This window comes from Merops nubicus, unplaced genomic scaffold (genome assembly GCF_000691845.1).
Source record: "Merops nubicus isolate BGI_N331 unplaced genomic scaffold, ASM69184v1 scaffold589, whole genome shotgun sequence".
Classification (NCBI taxonomy): Eukaryota; Metazoa; Chordata; class Aves; order Coraciiformes; family Meropidae; genus Merops; species Merops nubicus.
The window spans coordinates 48,387-71,852 of NW_008631475.1; the positions used below are offsets into that span (position 1 = coordinate 48,387).

Here is a 23,466-nt window from a genome sequence, read left to right on the forward strand (position 1 = left end):
ACAACTAAGAAATACAAGGAAACGTCTGAATATGACACATAGTCCCACTCGTATGGAAAAAGAGTTGTACTACTGGATACCTTTCAGCAAAGGGAAAGGAGTCCACAGATCCCCATGCACTCCTGTCATCCAGCTGACTAAGGCATTCCAATCTAGCAAAACCTGAAATGATACTACAGCCACTGTAGTACCTTGATGTATAGGTTGCTGTCTTTCTGACTGAGTTGGGAACAATACAAATTCTGATTAAGTTAGGTTGATGCCTCAGAAAAATACTCTCCAACTAAATATACTTGGTACATTTGGGATATTTTGCAAAATATCAGTATCCTTAATTTTCAAATCTCAGGCAAACAACCTGTGCATCTGAAGGACTCGCAAATTCCATGCATATAATCCAGGCACTGTGCATACCTTACCCTGGGACTTGTCAGTATGGAAAGGCTTAAATTCAACCTGTTAGAAAGAATCCTTTGATTTCAGCAAAACACTTCCAAGTAATATACAGCGTGCATAATTTTTATTCTAAATATTATATAAATGATTGTAAATTCCTTTTCAAGAGAGAAGGTGATATAAAGGGAAAATGCATTATTCTGTATTTGGAAATGAAGCCAACCAGGCCACCCCTTGAAACACAAAACTCCTTTAAGTGCTCTCACTGCTTCTCCCCAGCAAGTGCTTTGCCCCTAAACCACACACGTTACTTCACATTCATAAGTTAAAAGTGCTGTTTACATAACACTCTAAAGTAGCGTTCATTATAAAACAAACACCCAGGCCCTTTTTTAATACTTTACTACAAATTTTGAAGTCTCTATGGTTGGTATTACCACAGAGAACTAAGGATGTAGCTTTAAGTGTAGTTTTTACCACAACACACTGAACTTCGCAGCCAAGGGAAACTGTGATTTATGCTCTTCTAAAAGTTGAGGAGCTGAGAGTGGAAGGAGAAATGATTCTTAAAGAATAGAATTTACTAACTAATAATGTCTTAAACATCTTGTGATGCTTCCATAGAGAAAATAATAAAACCCACCAGTGTTACTTCACTCAGGAGAAAACAGTGCTGCATGATTATATTTTGTATTCTTTATCCTTTTGTCTCCAGTATGAATCATGATGAATCATCTAAGCTAGTTGTTTAGTTGTTAGATAAATAAAATTGCAAGTACAAGAAAGTGACTCAAGAATGTTGAATTTCATTACACTTGCTAAATGGAACTGGATTTTATTCAGAAATAGGTTACATCAAATAGGTATTTATCTTTACAGACACTGAATACAATAGCCTTTCCCTCTGTAACTGATTGCTCTTATGAAAAGCACTGCTATAGATTTAACACTTTAAAATTGTGTTTGTGCCCTCTGGTATGAATGTACTTGCCTCTGAGTACCTGCAGGAGACTGAGCACAGACAAGTCAGCAGATGAAGGCATGATGCTTGCTCACCATGCATGAGAACATGTGTTTGCATGCAAGACAGAGGGGAAATTGCTTCAGGTTTTGATTAGCTTAGGAATTCAGCATAAGCTATGGTGTGTTGTATCCACCAGGAAGATTTTTCATGCTTTGCAAAACTGGATGATCAGACTGGCAGTGGAAAACCTGAATGGGAAAGCTTGCTGCAAGTACCCTAAAGGAGGCAGAAACACAAATCCACGGACATCCTCAGTGCAAAGAATATGTTGCCATCAGCTTCAATTTTGCTACCATGACTGCTACTGCCCAAGCAAGCTAATCCGCTGGTGCTACAAGTCTCTCTTCAAAGAGGCTATCACTAAAAAGGCATATTGTGACACATGATTATTCATGTCAGCGTGGAGGAAGCCTGAAGAAGAGAAAACGCCAGGGAGACCTTATTGTAGTCCTTCAGTATTTAAAGGGGTCTTATAAGAAAGATAGGGACAATCTTTTTAGCAGTGCTGGTTGTGCTATGACAAGAGGTGATGTTTTTAAATTAAAAGAGAGTAGATCTAAACCAGATATAAAGAAGAAATTTTTTACAAAGAGGGTGGAGAGGCACTGGCCTAGCTTACCTAGAGGGATGGTAGATGCCCCATCCCTGGAAACACTCCAGGCCAGGTTAGACAGGGCTCTGAGCAACTTGATGTAGTTGAAAACATCCCTGCTTACTGCAGGGGGATTGGACTAGGTGACCTTTTTTTTTTCCCAGCCCTAAATATTTGATGATTTTAGGAAGTTATGAGTGACTTTGTGCAGAGCTGATGAAACATATAAGGCCTACAGATACAGAATAGATGCTCATTCTTTCCCTTCAGTACCAAATGCGTGGTCTATAGAAAATGCATTTTTCCATTATTGTTTTTTTTTAAAGCTGATGAAAGGTTTGTCAGTACTAAAATATAATAACCTTGAAAGGATACTGAAGACAAGATGTCAGTGTCTCACGGCAAAGAAAGTATTTGTGTCATACATACAGACAACTGTTGCATTTTTCACCTCTGTAGCAGTCAAGAATAATGAGTGTGAACAGTAAAGAGGGAAACTTTCTAAACATTATAGATGAAGAAAATAATGCTGAAAAGCACCCTAAGTTATCAGGGAAATATGGTCAAGCATGTAAAATGATGCCAAGCTGAAGACTACCAGATAGCTGTAGGCAATGAGTATACAGCCATCAAGTAAATGACTGAGAGCTGTTTCTGTATTGATTTTTCTACGGACTGAAAGTTTAGACTGATGTTTTTGATGCTTTTGGGTTGAGCCAGGGCTGTGGAAAGTCAGCCCTGGAAATGGCTGGAAAATTGCTTTTATCATAAACCAGATTATTTTTAGACTTTTGCTAGCACTGCCTACTACTATCACCCCAAGTATTTCAGCTGTTTTAACATCTGTAAAACATCCCTTCTGGGGAGAAGAAAGGACTTAACTGATAGGAAGCAACACACAACTGACATTGCATCAGCCAAAGAGCTTTAAATCACAACCCTTACCCTCCTTATACAGGGAAAAAAAAAACCAGGGGTAGCATCAAACTTGGTTGCCTTCACTGTTGTAAACTACACGACTGAGCTTGTTATTGCCAAGTCAGTCAGGTGAAATAGTACAGAAAGGCTTTTAACCCTAAGGAGACACTTTAACACCTCCACCATCAATCCCTTGCTGTAATATAGACAAATTTTAAAGAGGCTCAAATCCAGTGCAAGATAGGCTACAAGGAGTAACTCCAGACTGCACAGTGCTAAAAGCATTCAGCACATAATATGAATGTGTTTTGAATAAAATTGTTTATACACAAAACATACTTATATATAAATGCTTATACACCTGTACCTGCATATACTTATACTTCTATAGAAGTGTTTCAAAGAACCATTGTCTCATTCATACACCAGATTTGACATCTTGTCCGCACCCTACCTCAAAAGAAATTGGGTTTTCATAGCATGCAAGGCCTTGTGAGATATTCTGGCATTTGATTCTAGTTGCAGTTGGTCTTGCTTTTGAATGTATGAAAGGCACAAACACTGCACAACTGCAATATGCAGTTAATGAGAATATTATAAACTGTCACCTATTTATGAATTTCTCTAAAATATCACATCTGTGATCAGACACGTAAAAGCCTGAATAGCCCCAGGGACCTGAATTTCCATTTTGGAACCCATCTCATATTATTTATGCCCGTGAGGTTTTCTGTTAAACGTCAAATTATCAGTGGATGCACAAAAAGAAATGTCTCTCCAGCTACAACTCTTCCTTTCAGGTAAACCCAAAAGCAGTAGCTTGTTTCTAAGAGCTGTGGTATGCGCAAGCAGAGAGAACACATGTCACTTAACAGCTATTTCCCCATCTTTCTGAGGAAGAAGCTACAAACCAAAAGTAAACACATTGTGGATGACATTTCCCTATAACCTGCCATTCATTCTATCCTGAACGTTTATGGTTTATGAACTGCTGAGTAACATTCCATTGAATTTAACACAGCTAATAGGACAGGCGCTCACCACGTTCAAGAATTAAATCCATTGGAAACATAAATAAAAGCAGTATTAACAAATATTAAGACACATATATCTTTTTGTGACGACATGCAGGAGACTGCAAAACCGTGACTCAAGTATTTACACAAAGGATTTAAATTCAAGAATGTAAGAATGTACAATTATAAGATACGTGTTTAAGCGATTGGCTGAATCAGATTCCAGAGGCATAAAACCAAGACTACTGAAAAAACCTTCCAGCAGGTTATGCAGATTTCTCTTCACCTTTTCTACATTCATAGTTTCCATCAAGCTGGAGAAGGAAACAGCTTACTAAGGCAATGCACCTTTGAACTGGAAACCTATGACAACAAAAAAATCTTTTGAAGAATAAAGAAATTAATGAGCCATGGTAAAAAGTACAACTTCTCATTTAAGTACCCAGAAAAAAGACCATAGTCTTATTGGTTTCCAAAATAAAAATAAACTATTATTTGACACAAGTCAGAGATAGACAAGACAGGAAAGTAATGAGAAAAGTCATTAAAAGAACTGCAAAGTGAATAGGTGGGAGAAAATTTATCCTGCTGGCCCTACAGCCTAGAAAATAATTTTCCCTCCCCTGAAGTGGTTGAGATAAATGATCTAACTGATGTTAGAGGAAAAAAGTTGTTTTAACCCAAAATTTCCTGTTACTCAAAATAAAGAAAAAAGGAAGAACAATACAAGACATCTCAAGTTCAGCTGAAGGACCACCATCTGAGCCACACTTTTTATTTGATGATTATTCCCTGTTGTGTTTAGGCCAAACTAAACCAATGTTTATATGGCACAACAGAGCTAAAATTACTCGTCTTTTTGGATGCTCACTGACTCCAGACCAATGCTAACCTCCTGACGTCTACGTCTTGACAGTGATGGATGGCAAAGATTACAGAAAAGGTATCACACTTCTATGAATGTGTATTACAGAAAAGTGATACTTTATACTCTACGGAGTGAATGAAATGCAGGGGAAACACCTCAAGACTGCAAAAAAACTTTAAATTTGAGATAAGATGTCGCATTCTACTAAACTATAGGTGTTTTGGTGTGATTTTTATAGAACTCCCATCTCTATTAACAAATCAACTTGAGAGCTCCGTAAGTGTATGATCAGAAAAATTATTTTTGAAAAGCCTTTGCACACAGGCAATCTGTATTAGAGACATAATTGAAGAAGAGGAAATAAAGACTTGGTTTTACCTATGTCACATTTTTCCACTGTGAGGTCCTAACAAGGGCATGTTTTGGACTAGTCTTGCAAATCTCATGGGGGTTCTTGTCAGGGATATACCTTTTACCATTCCTTCTAAGTTCACTGAAATCTGACCAAAATACCAGCTTTCGAAATATCTGTTTGTACACAATTATGTTAGAGTCCGGCAGCTAAATTATTGAAGTATTTATCTTCCAAGGACTAAGGAGCCTCTTACGTGCTCTCCACATCTAGCCTACTTTCAACTAATCACTTAGAACAGGAAAGAGAGTTAGATCTCATTTGAATACACTAAGTTATGAAGAAGAAACTAAGTGAAAAGGGACAGAATAGGAAGAGGAAGACAGATGATACTGAAGGAGAAAGCTCATATGGATGAGTGACACTAGATGGTGTTAGAACCTAGACTTCCTCTCCGTCCTTAGTCCTCAAGACAGGAGCTGAGACAGATATTCTTTTCATAACTGAGAAGAAGAAGGTTTATTGTTATTCTGTAGTTTGGATAGTAGCAGAGAACATCTCAGTAACGTGCAATGGATTTAGTTCCTTACAACATATGAACATTTTCTTACCAATTGTAGAGAAAAAAAAATACCCCAACCCACAAAAGAACAGCCTCCAGGAGCAAAGGGAATGTACAAGTGCACCCTTTAACTGTGTTATCTTGAACAGCTCAAGCGAAGGGCCATTGGTTTAATTGGGTTCTGTTGTCAACATAGGACAAAATGACTTGTTGCTTGTTGTCTTATCAAATCCTAAAAGGCCACAAGCCAATAAAAAGAACTAGAAATGAGAAGGCAACACAGGAACATCAGTATTAGCCCCACAGTCTTGATAGAATGGTCACCTATCAAGGCACTCATCCTACACCTAGCATAGAGTGGCAAATCCAGAGTCTATAAGTGTATCTGCATAATTTCCAAGTTACCAGGCCCTTGTTCACTTTCTGATTGGGAACTTGTACCTCTCCCTAATCCCAATCCACCGATGAAAACACACCAAGATCAGTTTCAAATACAAAGCCTCCAGGTTCTCAGTCCTTAACCCAAACAATACATATTGGTAAATTATGGTGCTTTGTCACACCCGAAAAAGGAGAAGAGTCTGCATGCTCTGCGAACAAGGTGAGTTAGTGGCACAATCAAACAAGGAAGTTCATTGTGAAAATTAAGGAGCCAAATGGCAAGAGGATTAGAGGCCCTCTCTTGCTTGTAGTGAACAAAGCCTTAAAGGGAATGAAAATCAAGTTCAGTCACAGAGATTGTTATCTTTAACTGTAATTATGATATTTTAATAATAATTATTGCTTAACTGACAGTAACATCAGAAGAAACATAAACATTTTATGGCTTTATTTAACAAGAAAACCTGTGCTTTATTTAGCATTATATAATGACACTCTTTAACTAGTAAAATCACTGGCTATCATTCAAGTGGAAATTGAAAATCCATGTCAGGGAGCAGATGATCCTTTTTTTTTTCCTCTGTATTTATAGAGAACAATATTCCTCTAACAAATATTACCTTTAAGACTGTTCTGAACTTCTAACGCGATGTCGAGGGCATTAAACGGCAAAACTGGTTCAATGGCAATTTGCAAAGTCACTTGTCCTGTTAGCTGAAAAATACAAAAAAGACCCACAAAACAGTCAATTTCTAGCAGATTGATCAGCCAGCACTTCTGGAATAGAACATACTTTCATTACATTGAATTTTCAGGGAAAAATAAATGAAACCCTACAAACACATCTTTATGAAAAGGAATATGACCCAGACCACTGCCCTTCTAATACAACATTAAAAATTATCAAGAGATTACAATTTATGACCACACAAAAGAATTCTGTGCAGGACTTTTTCTGTGGACCCAGAATACGGCAAGAGTCTCTGAAGTACCTTAGTTTTGCTTTGTTTTCAAATAAAACATCTCAGCATTCTAAAAATAGGATTTAGGTTTACTGTTTTACTGAGTTCTCTGGTTTTAATCGTTTGAGAGTTTACACAAGTAAAAAAAAAACAAAAATCCCAAACTAAAAATCACAGACTTTAATGAGCATCAGATCAAGCCCATGCCTAAATGTAAGCTGACCTGAAAACCTACTGCCTTTGGCAGAGATTTGTGACAAACTGATGTGCACAGATGCACAACTTCCAGAGTGGACAGAACACTACATGCCCTCAGTAACTTACAGAAAGAAATTCCCAAATGAGTGAAAGGGAAATCTCAGTTCACTCCAGACTAGACATTAGCACCTGTCATGAAACTCAATGGCACAAATGCTTCTTTTCAGCAGTTCCAGAGATAAGGCCAGGGACTGACTGGCCTGAGTGGTTTTTTTCACTATAGCTCTCCAGCTCAAGGCTTAGATGTGCTACAGGGGCTGTGTATAGATATATGTCTTTCTGTTGAACTATACCTAGCCTGTGATTAAACAGAGGATTTCAGTCTCTAGGCTGCCAAGTCCATCACTGTTCGTGGGAGCTATAAAAACACACTGACAAAAACATGCAAGAAACTTTCATTCATCTTCTTCATATCTTGATATTGCAGAAAGGGAAAAAATAGCTGTAGGGCTGTGCTCTAAAACGGAATGACGGCTGCAGGTGATGGTGATCGTGTTGATAAAAATGTGGACTGAAGAGAATCATATTGTACAATACTTCCCAAGGTGTTAGGGGGATTAGAATAATATCTATCCTTCAAAAGCAAGACAGTAGTTGCTGTGCTGAAAGTAGCATTTTAATTCTACAAGACAAAGTAGTAGGAAAAGACAACAATCCTAAGTAATATGAAAAACAATAGTACAGCAATTGAAAAGGAAAACCATCTCCCAGGGAAGTGATGAAAACAGGGTAGCATTAGATATACAAGTTTCCCGGAGCAAGATTAATAGAACCTGGACAACATTTCTAAGAAAGCATTAAAGAAATGACCTGGCCACAGGCTGATTTGGGTGCAGAGATGGAGGGAACATGATGCATATCAGGCTGCAACCTCGAAGCGAGCAGAGACAGACTGTGAAGCTATTGAGATTTACCTCTAGAGAATACAACATTGCAAAAGGCGCGATGAAATAAAGCTACCATATATACAGTAAGAAAAAAATAGAGAGGAATAATCATATGTCAGGCTATTATCAGGAAAACTAAAGTACTAAGAGTGAGCGTGAAGGAAGGTGAACAATAAAGTATTTGGACATCTGTGGTAAAATATTACACAGTAACCACTCATGAAACTTTTCAAATGGCACAGGCCATTAATGCTTGAAGGCCATTACAGCTTCTATCAGTGATTATCCACAAAAGTCTCTGGGCTGAATAGCAACAGAAAATGCTGGTCTTAAGAATATCAGAGAGGTATTATGGAAATACCAAAAATAAATTCTTAGGGCAAACAGAAATCTGTGCAAAACGGTATCCAAACCAGGTCATTAAATCCAGCCATAAGCAACCGCAAAAAATACAGTCCTACTTGTCCAAATGCCATGCAAAACCCTTTTCCTGCATAGAACTTTTTTCAAGACACAACTGCCCAAAAAGTTAACAGCCTGGAAGTTGCTATGGAAAAGCAACTGGGGCAATGAAATAAAATCCCATTGAAGAGGAGGCATTCTACATGGAGCCCAAATCCTTTGAATCCTAAATAGTACTATATATCCCACTAAACATTTGAATTCTTCCCTGACACCCCATTTCAGCAAAAACCTTCACTTAACCATAATGCAAGATACATATTTATAGGTATATTTTAGGGAGGGACATGTACAGTTATACAGTACTGCTGATACTTTTCAATCTGTTACTGCAATGTTTAAGAACACAATAGCTGGGGAAAAATGCTTTTCTGAGGCAAGAAAGTGGCATTAAAGAGGAGAATACTCTAGGAAGCATCTTTCCCTTTCATCATTATCTCTTGCAGAATCTGGCTTGATTTTTATAAGTTCTTTCTTTATTTCTATTTCTTCCAAGTGAGTTTATTTTGCTTTTGACTACAGAAGAAGTTGTTTTGTCATTCCTATTCAAATTAAATGATACCATCAAAATCTGACTGAAGCATTTTGGAAACTTGCTCATATCTCTGTATGTAATGCTGCAGCCACTTGTGTGTCAGTGAGCAGGTAACAGCCGTGTTTATTAGATCACGTACTTTGTAGGCTAATCTAGAAGAAATCAATCACATAAAGGAAAGCTCAGAGCATTGATTTGACCAGAATAAGTAATAATGCTGCAGAAGCATATATCAAACCCACATAATGCAGCAAGACAGAAAAGGCTACTGATTTCTTATTTATAGTCTTATTTTTGGATATACCATTCCCCTGAGTACAACAGTGAATATACATGGAAAATAAAGACAAGCTTCTGCCCCCTTTTCCCTGTTGAAAAATGGTTCAGACTGACTATTGAATTATTAAATGCAAGAATAACTTAGCAAAGAGTAAAGACAACATTTTTTTTTCATGAACTGAAATGCTAAAGCGGCATAATTGATTCTGTACCCATAATGAACTGGTTATAACACTAATGACAACTTCTCAAATAACATTTATACATAATAATACCTACACAATACATACAATAATTGATGTAACATTTGCACAATTATCAAGTCTAAAGACAAATTATAGCTCCAATGCTAATTGGTTCTGAAATGCTTTTCTTATACAATTTATAATGAAAAGATAATGAATAACTTTCTCACTACACTTGGCTTTAGGAAAAGTTTTCTTCAGGAAACAAAAATGTATTTAATGAACTTCCAATGACTTCTGAGATAAATATTAATATAAAAGTAACGATAATTTTAGAGTAGCACAGTTATTTTGCAAAATAAATCCAGAATATTCAAAACACTTTTATACCAAGGTAACATTTTTTCAAGGTCTTTTACCTTACAGCATAAACACATTTGTAGGAAAAATAACCATTCTCCCTGCCTCTATCTCTCTGACACCATGCAGATCCCCAAAGCTGAAAATCCCCCCAAAAAACAGCTTCCAAAAATGGTGTTAAAGATGATTTACCACCATGACTTCACATGACTCTTCCTAAATGAAGCTGTAGGTTATTCTCTCTTCCAATGTGTTATAACTTATTCAATTAGGAACTATGCCTTCGTGCAATTCTACCCAACTTATGAACCTAATTTCATTATAAAAGTCAGCTCTCAGGAACATCAGGTGGATTTGCACCACTCTCCAAAAGACAGTAAGTAACAACTGGATTAAATACACACTATATGTCCACTTATGATAATTATAGATATACTTTAACTTTTTAGATGTTTTACATAAGGAAACTAAAATGGAGCAGGGGGTTCAACACAATTTTTCTAGTGAGTAGGCCACATCTGATCTGGCAAAACTCAGTTTTCAAGGCAATCTGGTTCCTCAAATATCCAAGCTGCCTACTAACATCTCAAAGCGTGTCTATTGACATAATTTTTTAAAACTGACACTTATAAACTTACAATACGAAAATGTGAAAGGCTCCTCTCAGGCTTTTTAAAACAGCTTCAGTTTTGCTTTTGGGGCATGCTGTTATTGATCACGTCTTGCAAAGATAAAGTCTTAAACATTATCTGGTTTTACAGGGAACGCAGGCATGGCAACCCATCTTCTGTTCTGTCATATCATGACAAACTTGTAAGATGAATAAAATGAAAACATATTTAGGGGATATGAAGATATGAAAATATTATGCATGATAGAGATCAATCTGCTAGAATAAACATCAGCATGTAGTGTGCAGGCAGTTTCTTTAACACAGAAGTTCACATGCCAGTCTTGGTTTTTTTTTTTGGTTTTTTTTTTGTTTGGTTTGGTTTGGGTTTTTTTGTTTGTTTGTTTGTTTTTGTTTTTGTCTAGTGAAATTTGGAACTGTGTGCTAGATCTAACTTGCGTGCTATGTAAACCTCAGTGGGTGTAAAGTGCTGAGCCTTTAGGACATTTTTAGTTACATTAAGAGTGCTAAAATCTAAACAGACATCTCAGATCTTTTCATATGACAAGTTACAAACTACATAACTTAAAAAAAAATACGGTAAACTGCCACGTTTATCCTTTTATGAACGCTGCTCTTCAGTAATGCTGTACTCCCAGTTTTACCTGCTGGAATGAATTAGACACAGCTACTTGAAATCTGAACTGTACAGTGACAACTCCTTTATATTGACAACTCCTTTATATTTCAACCCATGTACCTCTGCAACATACTTTTTCTTCCCTCCTGCATTGTACAGTTTTCAGGGGTTTATTATTTAATTTTATTCTATGAACATTAACAACACTTAACCCTACAGCTGCCTGTACACTTGTAAAGAAAACTAGTAACCAGATGGCAGCTAATTACCAAAATCACGACAATCCATATTAGAAAACAGATAATGTAGCAAGGTAGTGTAGCAGACTCCCAACTACAGACTCAAACTCCCTGTAACTGATCAGTGTGTGACACTGAGCAACTCTTTTGAACCCTGAGCCTCAACTTCCATGGACATAAGGTATTTTTTTTTTCAAGTACCTTTGCCCTTGCACCTTGCACCTCTCCTTTCACACATTATCCATGCAGTTCATGGATGAGGAAAGAGTATGGAAAGATACTCTGCTGTTTAGGGTGATCAATATCAGTGTGTTAAAATCAACAACACTTTTTTTCTCTTTTTTCTTGTAAAGGTGAATGAAAGGATTTAACTTTTGTGGCTGGCTGTTGCACTGCCTAATCTCAGGTGTTCATCTCTTCGCATCAAGGGTTCTCACTCTCCGCACAGGATGATTTGCAGAGTGACCTGCTGAGATCTTCTGATGTTAACTCAAACACTAACAATGGTTTAAGCGTCCACACACACGTAAATATATATCTCTGCATATAGTAAGATTCCCTCTCAGAACCACAATATTAGCATTCTCAAATGTTAAAATAATCAGCCTCCCCCAACCTCTCCACCTTGCAAAACTAAGGAAATGTTTTTGATAATACAGGCAATTTTCCTGAATTTGCTTTCTGCTGGTTCCTCCTGCCCTCCCTCATGACTTCCTTCATGTTATCAGATTTTTTTTTTTAATTAAGCACAAGAAATTGAGTCTATTTAAATGAATTCTGTGACTCCCTAGCAATAACATAATTTCAGCACCTACTATTACTGGACAAATGGCAGCAATCATAAGACTTATGCTAAATTAATAAGTGGTTTTAACACTGGGATCTCAATGTAAAAAAATTTTCTGCACCATCAGTCTACATCGGTGTTATTTTTATATTCAGGCCCCCCAAAAAAACTTAACTGACTCACAAGAAAAGTCAGAGGCAGAGCATGAAAAAACAACCAGTTCTTCAAGCCTCTATTTTTCTACCACATTCCCTTAACTAGACAAAGAAATAGAAATGTGGTCACAAACATGCTTGCTCTACACTAAGGCTGTCAACTTTTGAAAATCCAGAACTTCTCAAGAATTTAGTAGTGCTATACGTGGTTTTGTTCTTACTGAAATATACCTTAGCATCAGGGCTTGTATTTACACTACAGGTCAAACGATATTTTGGGGTACCTGATATTCAGTTCAACATGCTGTATTTTAGGTCAGTAGAGGGCTCTCTGAGAAAAGAGTATGATGAGTCTATGGCAAGAGCAGGTGAACTAGAGCATAGCAATTCATAACAGATCCCCGTTTCTGACCACGGAAAGTATGAATTGTACCTGAGGTCTTACAAGTATTAAAAACTTTATTGCAAGACCCCTCTCCATCATTTAATATGGTTTTATCTACTCTCAGTATAGAAAATACTGAGCAAGGAGCAAAAGGGAGAGTGCACAAAGCCTAGATTCTCCCTCTTTGCAGGTATCCTGTGCACAGTTAAATGACACTTAGCTAATTGCATGAGGGTGGCACGCAGCGTTGTGCATCTAGAAAGTCAGATACTAAGATATGCCAGAGTTCTGCTAGCTTGGGCTCCTCACTCTGGAGTACGTGTCTCTGTTTACATGATCACATGCTACATTTTCTACATGGCTCATGATGAGATTCTGAGGCGCTGAGAAATGAAGGTCAAAAGTATTCTCTTAAGTGATTAATGTGCTTAAAATCTAATTTGTTGGCCAACCTAATGTTGTAAAGCACTTAGAGCAGCGGAAGTAGATTTTCCAGAGATTTCATTCACAGCTGGGAGGGATCATTCATCCCACTGCTTTCATTACTTGCACAAAAAAGAAACTCATCATTATCTCTGCTTTGTCTTCTGTGTACGTGTAGAAATTCCTACATTTAAAATTACGTTTATACAAAGTATATGGAAATACATATTTTGTGTAAAATTAAATGCACATATGTGAATCTTTTAATGTGTATATATTAAAAAATATATTTTAAATTGTAGTAGTTTCTAATGAGTGACTATATTCCACGCTCTGGATTATGACTCCAAAGGTTATACAGACTTTCTTTCCACTCACTTCTACATTCTATTTGGATCAGCAACGCAAGGGGTATGAGTGAGTACATCAAGGGGTCATCACACTGCTGCTCACAGAGAAAGAGCAATCCTCCTTCACCCAGCACAGAGTGGGCAGAGGTGCCTTGTGTCCTGTGAGCCGGCACTGTGCTTTGGAGCTCACCATCCTGGGAGCGCATATAGGTTTTGAATGGGACTAGACAGACTCCTGTAGGTCAGTGCAGTGCTGACAACTGAAGATGATGTTCTAGATTCAAACTTCAACTGTGGTCCTAGGAGAAATACACTTCTTCTGAGGCATTTGTCACTAGCTATGGTCAGAGCCTGGGAACCAGGCTGAAGTCTGCCCATTGTGGCAGCTGTCATGCTCTTGTTACTGCAGTGGCAGAGAACAGGGATTATTAACTCAACTTCCACGATAATAGCTGTGTTGAGCTAGGCTTGACTGAGACAGAGTAATTTTATGTCTGTACAGAATGCACAGGGTTAATGCTTACACAAGAAGCCAGGAAGTTAACTGTAACACCCAGTTCCTCACCTGGCTGCTGTAGAAGTGCACCTAGAAAGCAGGAGTTTCTGAAATGCTTTATTCTTACTTTTGCTGTACATGAACAGAAATTGCATGTCTTTGAAGTATGTGGGTAAGTAGCAATAATCTTGAGAAGAGTGTATAATCATGTACATATGATTTATGTATGTCAAATTCTAGTGGTATCTTGTTAAAAAAAAAAAGTTAGTCAGACTTCTCCCTAGTGTATGTAGTTATAAGCATGCAAAAGATTATAACAGAATACTCTTCTGCACTTCATGAGCTCTGGGTGAAGAGGCCACAGCTCAACAACACAAATCTTTACATCACCACACCCTTTCATGCTAGCTTTCTTAAAGAGAATTTTAAAAGTTTGTTCTAGTGTTAATTCTTTTTTATCTTCAACTTTAAAGCCAGGTTGCTCTGGTTACCTGCCACAGACTTTGAGAATGACAAATACAGAAAATTTTGTTTTAAAGATGAATGATTTGCATATAGCAGTCCCACAAACCAAGGTGCCATCATTGTACAGAAAGTGACCTTTAAAATGTTTTCATTCTTTGACCCTTTTCAGATATAGCAGGAGGAGGGGGAAGCTCGTGCTAGATAATTTTTGAAGAAGCACTGCAAAGTGCCTGAAGCTGGTTGCAGGCAGTCCTGAGGAAATAGATTTAGCTTTTGTTGTGGTACAAAGAGAAGTATATAATAAAATATGAAGCACAATTTATTTCCACATATCAGAGGGAGAGATCTCTAATGACCATGATCATGTACAGAAATTGCACCTTGGACAGATCTTTACTACCTTAAAGAAAAACTAACATAGCTTATGGTTTTTTTCTTTATTTCCATGCGTAATAGAGACATTGGAAGGATGAACCATGCAGCTAGCTAAGTGCATGCATGTTAGGACAAGAAGTGGTATTTTTTCTGGTTTAAGCCATACAGGAAAGTTTAAAGTAAAGAAAGTAAACACCATCTCAGAGTAACAGTCAAGCTATATTGGTGTAGATCCCTGTGTACTAGTATGAAAACATGGGATGCTGTGATTAACAGCTTGGACATCACCCTCTTCCATGCTACTAAATGCCTTCATTGTGTTTGCTACCAGTTAATGAATATCAGTCCCTCTCCCTGATTCATGTATGCGTTTAAGACTCCAGTCAGGATGTTAGCACAACCAGCCCTCCTTACTCACAATACAGGATAATCAAAGCACAAGATAATAGGACTCAGCAAGATAACTGATAATTGTGTTAACAGTTGCCAGACAGTTGGCTGGATCCTGCTGGTCTATGAGCCTCACAAGTCAGGCAGTAATGACTAGCAGATACAATAAGCAGCAGTGCAAGTCTGCATTTAATCAACCATGTTCACAAGCACTCTACAGAAATATAGATCAGGCTAGCAGTGTATTGTCTTACAGTCCTAATTAATCAAAGTATTTTCTCATATGCTTCAAGATACATGCATGAACCATGAATCTTCCTGAATTAGGACCGATCTCAGGACCATAGATTCAAGGACATTCAAGTACTTGCTAAGTTTCTGTTTGATCTGTTAAGTCAATTCTTCTGCTGAATCTGCAGGACTCAGTCTGAAACTTGTGGCATTGTTTAAAACTAGATAATAGTCATCAGAGGGGTGCAATAACAGAGAAATCTGCAATAGGAAGCTTCAACCACAGCTTTCAGTTTAGATCCTGATATCATCTTTTTAATCACTCCCCTTTTACAGAAATGGATTTAATTGGAATCCTAAAAAAAGTCTCTAATCACACTTCATCAGCATGCAATTATTATTCAAAAGAAACCATATGTACTATTAGGCACTCTTAATTACAATAATGCATATAATCTGCTTCAGTACCTAACAGTCATTCTTCCTGATGTTCATTATTCTTTTTCTTCCATTATTGTGACAATTTTTTTTCTATTTTTCCTCATCTATCCCTATTTCATTTATACACTTTTTCAACGTTAATGATCATGATATCAGGACACTGAAATGCGTTAACATTCCACCATCCTTACATCTCATTGCATAGCATGACCTTCAAAATGGGGAGATTTGTGAGAAGAGGGTGAGGAAATGCTGTAACAGGAGCCTGAAACTATGTTTTGCCTGAATTTTACTTGCAATTATGATGTCTTCAAAGTGAATACTTTCAAAGAAGTATTACTTAAAGAAAAAATACTTAAAAGAAAAATTTATGCCAGGCAGCAGTCAGTCTTTAGAGGAAGACAGACAGGACTGGGGGAGAACCAGGGAAAAGGGATGGAAGAAACTGAATCTAAGAGTTGAAGAACCTGAAGAAGTGGTTCTTGGAGGAACTTGAAAAACTTGGACAGTTAACTCAGCACAGACTCAACAGAATAAGCTTTACAAAAGGATTCATGAGAATATCACAGATTAAAGCCTCCCTGTTGTCTCAAACTCAGAAAAGCAAAGTTATTTAATGGTTATATAGAGAAAACATTGTTCTTTTCTTTCTTGTCACCTCTTGATGCAAAGGTACCTTAACTTTTTCCACTTAGGTCACCCTAATCAGCCAGGATTGGAGCACTGGTAGTTCATTAAACATGACAGACTAGCCCAGAGGGTGAGACACTAGTGAACCACAGTGCTGAGGATCCAAGGGAAACTGAAAAGACATAGTTCTATAGCATACAGCTGATAGAAATGACCCATAAACATTAACAGACACATTCTACTCCTCTCTATTAGGAGAGAACTAAATGGATAATATACAGAGGCTATCCCCAGACACCAGGATATACTGCAATATCCACAGGGGTTCAGTTTCCTTGTTAGGCAATTACTTATATTAGGGTTAGATTCTTCTCTTGGATATACTTGCAGAGTAGTTACCAAGCCAGAAAACTATTTAAGCATTTTACTAGTATCATAATTCAAAGATACAATGTCTGTGAATTTTTCACACTACTTTTCCAATGGGAACACTCAACCTTCAATGTATACTGGGCAAGACACAGACTAGAGAAGTAATCAGTTGACTTATATTAATAATATGAAATTTAAACCTCAAAAGGAGATCTCCCACCTCCATCTGTAATGAAACACTGTAACTTAAAAAGTAAAGGGGGAGGAAGATTGGTTGTTTTATTTTAAAAAGAAAACATTAATTAAAGATTAATATGTTTGGGAATGAGCAAGCTCCCCTCAGGCTCGGGGAAAATGCCAAGTCTGACAAACTCTTTGAGCCTTAGTGAATCCCAGGTCAGTTTGATGAACTGAAGTATTTTATAATTACCTGGCATGCTCCTGAGGCTGCCAATTTACCTGAAAAAGAAACTCCATCACCTTTCAAACTTGTCCCTGAACAACAATGAATAAAGACCTAACAAACAATGTTTCTCATCACAAAATATTTATATGAACAGGGAAAGAAAACTCAGAAGAATGTCCCATGCTATAGAATGGTAGTCAAAATTCATAAGGAACCCTAACAATAACACTCAAAAGGTCTGAAGGTAGAATTGTGATTTATTATCAAATCTGGGGCCGCACTAATATGCCTGTTACTAAGATAGTCATATTACACTTGCCATTTCATTCCACTGCACTTTATCTCTATGTGGGCTCTGTATTAAAACGATAAAGGCAGCATGATGTAATGGCAACAGCAAAGATTAAACAGAGAAGTGCATTTTAAAAGCATATAATCTTACAACACTGCAGGAAATGCTACTAATTGCTCAAATGACAGAAGTTGCCGTTAAGAAGGAAAAAAAGAAATCACCATTTACCTACAGTACTGTACCATGGTTGCTCCAGGTACTATCTTTTTGTTTATAATTATCAGTAGTGTCTAAGCAGCAAAAATACATTACATGTATCAGAACAAAATTGAAAGACATCTATTTTAAAAGGCTTGTTGAGTATCTTATGCTTATTCAATAGAAACGAACAAAGAAGCAGGGGTACAGCATGTGAAAAGCACAGGTTACTTGAGACCCTCAGAAGAGCCTTGTCGTACAAACATCTCAAAGCTCAGGACTCACCTTGTTTGTAAACATCATGTTTTTGTTAACTTCTGGTCTTGCGACTGATTCCAAAACTTTTGTTTTGGGCCTATTTGTTTTCAGTTTCAGATTAACTTTCTGGAACAAATGAGTTCATCATAAGAGATTTCAATATGGGCAAATAGACACGGAGACAACTTTTGCCTGACAGGTAACAACAAGGATGGAGATCAGATGACTGTACTGAAAGAAGATGATCAAAGGGATCTTGTTGAAGAGACTGGAGAGTGGTAGAGGACGGATTTGAGAAAGGCAAAATATTTAGAAAGAAAAACAAGTTGGAATTTGCTGCACAACATAAACAGGAGCCTGGGGAATTTCTGAAAAAGGCGATGGCAAGATTAAAAGGACAGCTGAGGAAGATCATTTTGGCAACAACACTACAGATGGATTGCAGGGAGAAAAAAGACTTTCAAGGCAAATGTGTCAAGACAAGAGAAGATTACAATGCAGACAAGTGGTTTGATCACAAGGCCAGGGAGAAAAGGATGGATTTTTAGAAATACAACAGAATGAAAACGTATCAGAAGAAAATATTTAACAACATCCCTCAGTATACTCTAATCAGTGTGTACTCGGCATAATTTCCCCATGCTGTGTAAAATTCCAAATCAATTGTCTCCCAGAATGAAGACGTGCTGCAGAATATGGCATTGATACATAGTGAACAAATTAGTGGGAGTGCTGACAGCATCCAAAGTGATATATGCATGCATGTGTGTAAGTGTGCTTGCATACATAGATCAAAAACTCATCTAAAACTTTTGCTGTATGCTAGAACTGAAGACAGATGCAGTTACAGATAAAATTATATTTTCAGACCTCAAAAAAATTAAGACTTTGTAGCCTGTAAGAATTTCTCCCCCCGACATTGGAAGGGCAATGTATATAGGGATTTGATGCACTCTGAATAGCTTTAGAGTAAATGTAAATAATCATCAAACCAGTTTTGACAGAGTGAAATTTCTACAGTTTGCACTATGCCTACATTTTACATCAAAAAATACAAAAAACATTTTGAACTTTTTCATTTGTACATTCAGAGAAACTAAAAAGCCCTACAGAAACTGTTCTTATCTCTTGGGTATATCATAATGCTGTAGCAGCTTCTGAACCCTAATTACCAATATTTTCATCCAAGTCTCATCCAATAATAAGGATATGGGGCATTTCTGGGGTGAGGAACTGATCAGAATGCACACTTGATACTGGATTTAAAAATAAAAATTTAAAATATATACAGTTTTCATTTATGGACCTAAGGAAAAAGACAGACTTCAGAATTCAGTCTAGCAAAAAGCAGTAGGTAACAAGTAACAAACTCTGAGTTTTTGAACACATTTTAAATTCCACTTCATGCTATGAAAACTGAGCTTTTAAAATATTTGAAAGAAGAAAAAGAGAAATTACTCTAAATCTTGTGGTTTCTAGGAGCTGCTAATGGAGTGCTACCCAAAGGTCACAGTCCACCACCGGAAGGGTTGACCCAAGAGACAGCATGTAGACATTTCCACGTCCTTCCATTCCCAAATATCTTCCAATATCTTGACAATATCAGACACAAGACACAGTATTAGACAGGGTCACTATATTATTCTGATTTGAGTAATATTTATTTTACATCCAGTCCTCCAGCATTACCCTGCACATAAACCATATGTCCCTGAGATGGAGGTTTAGCCTCACATCTTCAGTTCCATTTATTGCCTTTTCTGCTTATTCTGCTCAAGCAAAAACTGACATTTGCAAAAGAGAAGACGAGGGGGGAGACTTGTACCATCTAAGCAGAGGGTTTTATTTGTCCAGAATATTACATTAAAAGAGCCCAGTAGCTAATAGTGATTATTAATCTTCAATTACAATAATAAACATATTTAACAAAAAAAGAATAGGCTATGCTGAAAGTCATGAAAAAAGCCTTTTTAATTGTCAGCCCTGCTAGTCTAAAAGACTTTTTGCCCTATTCATTCAGTTATCATTCTGCAGTTTATAATTAAAGTGCTAATGTATATCAGAATTCTTTGATCTCAAAATAAAAGATTCTTTTACCAAAGAAATTAAAAACACAGCAGATAAAGGAAATTCAAGTTTCCAAGCAAAAATTAAAAGAAACAACCAAAAGTAAAGTAATGTAATTAAGGAAAAAGTGTTTTTGTTGAATAAGAGAAGGAAAAAACTTTGTGAGTAGTCATTCTAGATTCATCAAGTAAAGTGGCCAAAGATTTTCCTCTTGGAGAGTTGAATGCACTCTAGGAAAGAACAGAAGTGTACTGTTCCACCACGAATGGACTAAGTGACCTCAAAGTTCTTTACCATGGGGGAAGGAGTGTAGGTAATTCTCAGAGTATCTCATTCATTTTATTTCCATTCTGATTTCATATTGAGGGAAAAGATAGTCAGCAGCACGTGATGTCACAAATTTTGTCTAAATTAATGCAAATAAAAAGTAATATGTGTAGGCATCTACACTATGTACAGGCATTATCTTAAACACTACAGGGTCAGCAGAACTCTTAATGTAGTCTCATCTCCTGTGTCTTATTGATTAAAGACAGTGTGGCTGAAATATGATTTTAAAAAACAAAGGAAAAAATCTGCAGAATAAATTTTGTCTTGTAGTCTGCTATGAAGAATCTCCTTTGGTTACTGGAATATGTGTTTTCCCACTCAAGGCTGGATGAAAGGTACTAAAAAAAGCTGGTAAATAAAAGGGATAGAGTCAGCAAGCCAGGAAGATCCCATCCCAGGTGCCAGTACCATGAGTCACTTTGAGAATGGAACTTCAGATTTGGAAAAATCTTTCAAAAGCAACTGCTGGCTCAAAGATATGAGAAGACATCTTATAAACAATATAAACATATTAATGCTCCTTCTTGTTTAGCAGTGTAAAGGATACGTTTTGCATTTTTCTCTTCATTACTTTCTTTGAATTAAAAACACTAAGCCTTTAAAAAAAAAAGTAACACAACTCAGTCTCAGTGGACTAAAACAGCCAAACTGAGGAAAAGTGAGAAAGAGATTCTTTCTTAACATTAAAAATATTTCTATAAAAACCATGTGACTCAAGATCATCTTAAGTATTTCCTATATGCTCTAAAAGCAACATTTCTAATTCTGCTGCCTTTTGAGACACTATGAAAGCCAAGATTATTGGAACACAGAGTAATAGTAAAGTTATTAATTTTTCATTCTCAAAGTCACAGTTTAACCATATTTAAGATCCAACTACATGTATAAAAATGGAAGCTTGAAAGTTCACTACAGCTATGAAAAATATGGTAAAAATGGTCCAAGAAACAGTTACAGATCAGAGACTGTAGACTTGTACCACAGTATATACGTTCTTTGGAAAATACAAATAGGAAAAGTTTAGGCATGTAGGACTTTACTAATCAGTTCCTTAGCTTAAGTTCAAGGAGTCTGTAAAAGCTCAGGCAAAGACTGTAGAGAATAAACAGTCACTAACTTTTTTTCTAAGAAAGAAAGACTCCAAAGAATTAAAGAGGACCTTCAAAGGAAGGCTAGAAAAAAAATACTTTCTTCTGTCAGTGTTAAACTTCAGTTTCTTTCTTTCCAAACAGCTCGAGTTGCTTCATGCATTCAAATAAAATGCAAAAGTTGGTAGGGAGACTTAGCTTAGTATCAAGGACATGCTTTCTGTAGCTCCTATGAAAACTTAGGCAATTGTCCAAACTGAGAATAGACACTTTAAAAGCATTCCATCTCCAATTCTATGATCTTTGGAATTTCACTGTTTTCTTTGGCCTCTCATGAAAACGACAAGTGTTAACCTGTAAATCAAATTACTATTTCTTGCTGTTTACTTTCCAATTTTTCATGACTTCTTCCCCGTTTCTTGTATGCCTTATAGGTGTGATATGCAAGACCTGTGCTCTGGTGGAGGAAAAGCTGAGTTCTAAAGTAGAGTGTTCCCCAGGTTAATAGCCTGCCAACAGCCTCTAACAGAAATACATGAAGTACACAGAAAGCACTATGGACAGACATGTCTGCAAGAAAAAAAATAAATGCAAAGGTAGATTTACACCTTAAACTGTTAACGTAGAAATGAAATTAAAATAATCTCTGAGAAACTTGAGAGATTCCAGAGGAGGGTTCTCTATGTGTATTTCCCTTTTAAATTTCCATTTAAAAATTAAAGTAAGACTGCTAAATGAACTGCTGTCATGTATTTGAGTATTTGCAACGTAACTAGCAAGTAACGTAATGAAGAGAAACACATTATTAGTGAAGGTTTAAAGTCATTTACAGAACTTCAACAGATTACATTAGACAATATGAAAGTAGGAAAAAATTAAAATGGAATAAGGATATGGAAACTGCTTGCTATTACATTCTTGATTAGTAAAGTGTTCCACGTACAAAGCACCCTCCAGTACAACCAAGAAGACCTACTTAAGTACTGCCAATAACAATGTTTTGCGGTGTCCTAAAAGACTTCTAGTCAGTATGTGATCCTGTAGGTGAGCAAATTAAGAAGACAGACAGTACAACGACATAGTAATAATATCTAAAGTGCCATGCTGCTGGATTCCTCAAGCATGAATTGAATCTGGAGACTCATCTTAGTCTCATGTAACAAGTTTACTGATTTCAGTCTAATTCACGTGAATTGCCTTTTCTAGTTTCTATAGGCTGTGTATCCAGCAAAAGATCACTGTCAAGGATTACAGACCAATGTTTTACAGCAGTGAGGACTGTGATAGTGCTATTAATTATGTCCTTGCATTCCAAAAGTACTAAAGCTCTAAGATTCTTCACTAAAATCCCTTTTCCTCAAGTACAATAAAAGGCATGATGATATAAATAGCGTTTAAAGAGATACTGGAAAATCATGACAAGTAAAGGATGTATTTTAAGGCAAAGAGCTGTTTTTTATTGTTCCTGCAATATTCTCAGAAGACCAGCTCTATTTCTATGATGTACATGGTGATCCAATTCAAGCTGAAATCTATACAACTTGAAGGTTTTTAATGAAATGAAGCTTGTTTCAGCAGTGTAAGTCACAACTTTTCTAAGTGATACACTAAGCACGTACACATTCTCCGCTGAAAGAAAGCAAGTTGTTAATCTCATATATGCTCTTAATTGTCTCAAACTTACGTGTAAGTCTTAAAAGTAACTGAGATAAAAAAAGCACAAGCAGCAATAGAATCAGATCGCTTTCAATATGGTGACACAGTGAAAATTATGGAATATGAAGAATGACACTATGGGCCT

At 36.8% G+C, this 23,466-nt stretch overlaps 1 protein-coding gene across 1 annotated transcript in view; it reads right to left on the minus strand.

Annotated features, from left to right (window-relative positions):
• NAALADL2 (N-acetylated alpha-linked acidic dipeptidase-like 2) overlaps positions 1–23,466 on the minus strand; it is a gene marked incomplete at its 5' end in the record, with an annotated part of 171,305 nt that overhangs the window by 18,497 nt on the left and 129,342 nt on the right. Inside the window, one exon of the mRNA XM_008947550.1 lies at positions 6,730–6,823. Within this exon, the coding sequence (XP_008945798.1) occupies positions 6,730–6,823 (94 nt within the window). The remainder of the gene's footprint in view (positions 1–6,729; positions 6,824–23,466) is intronic.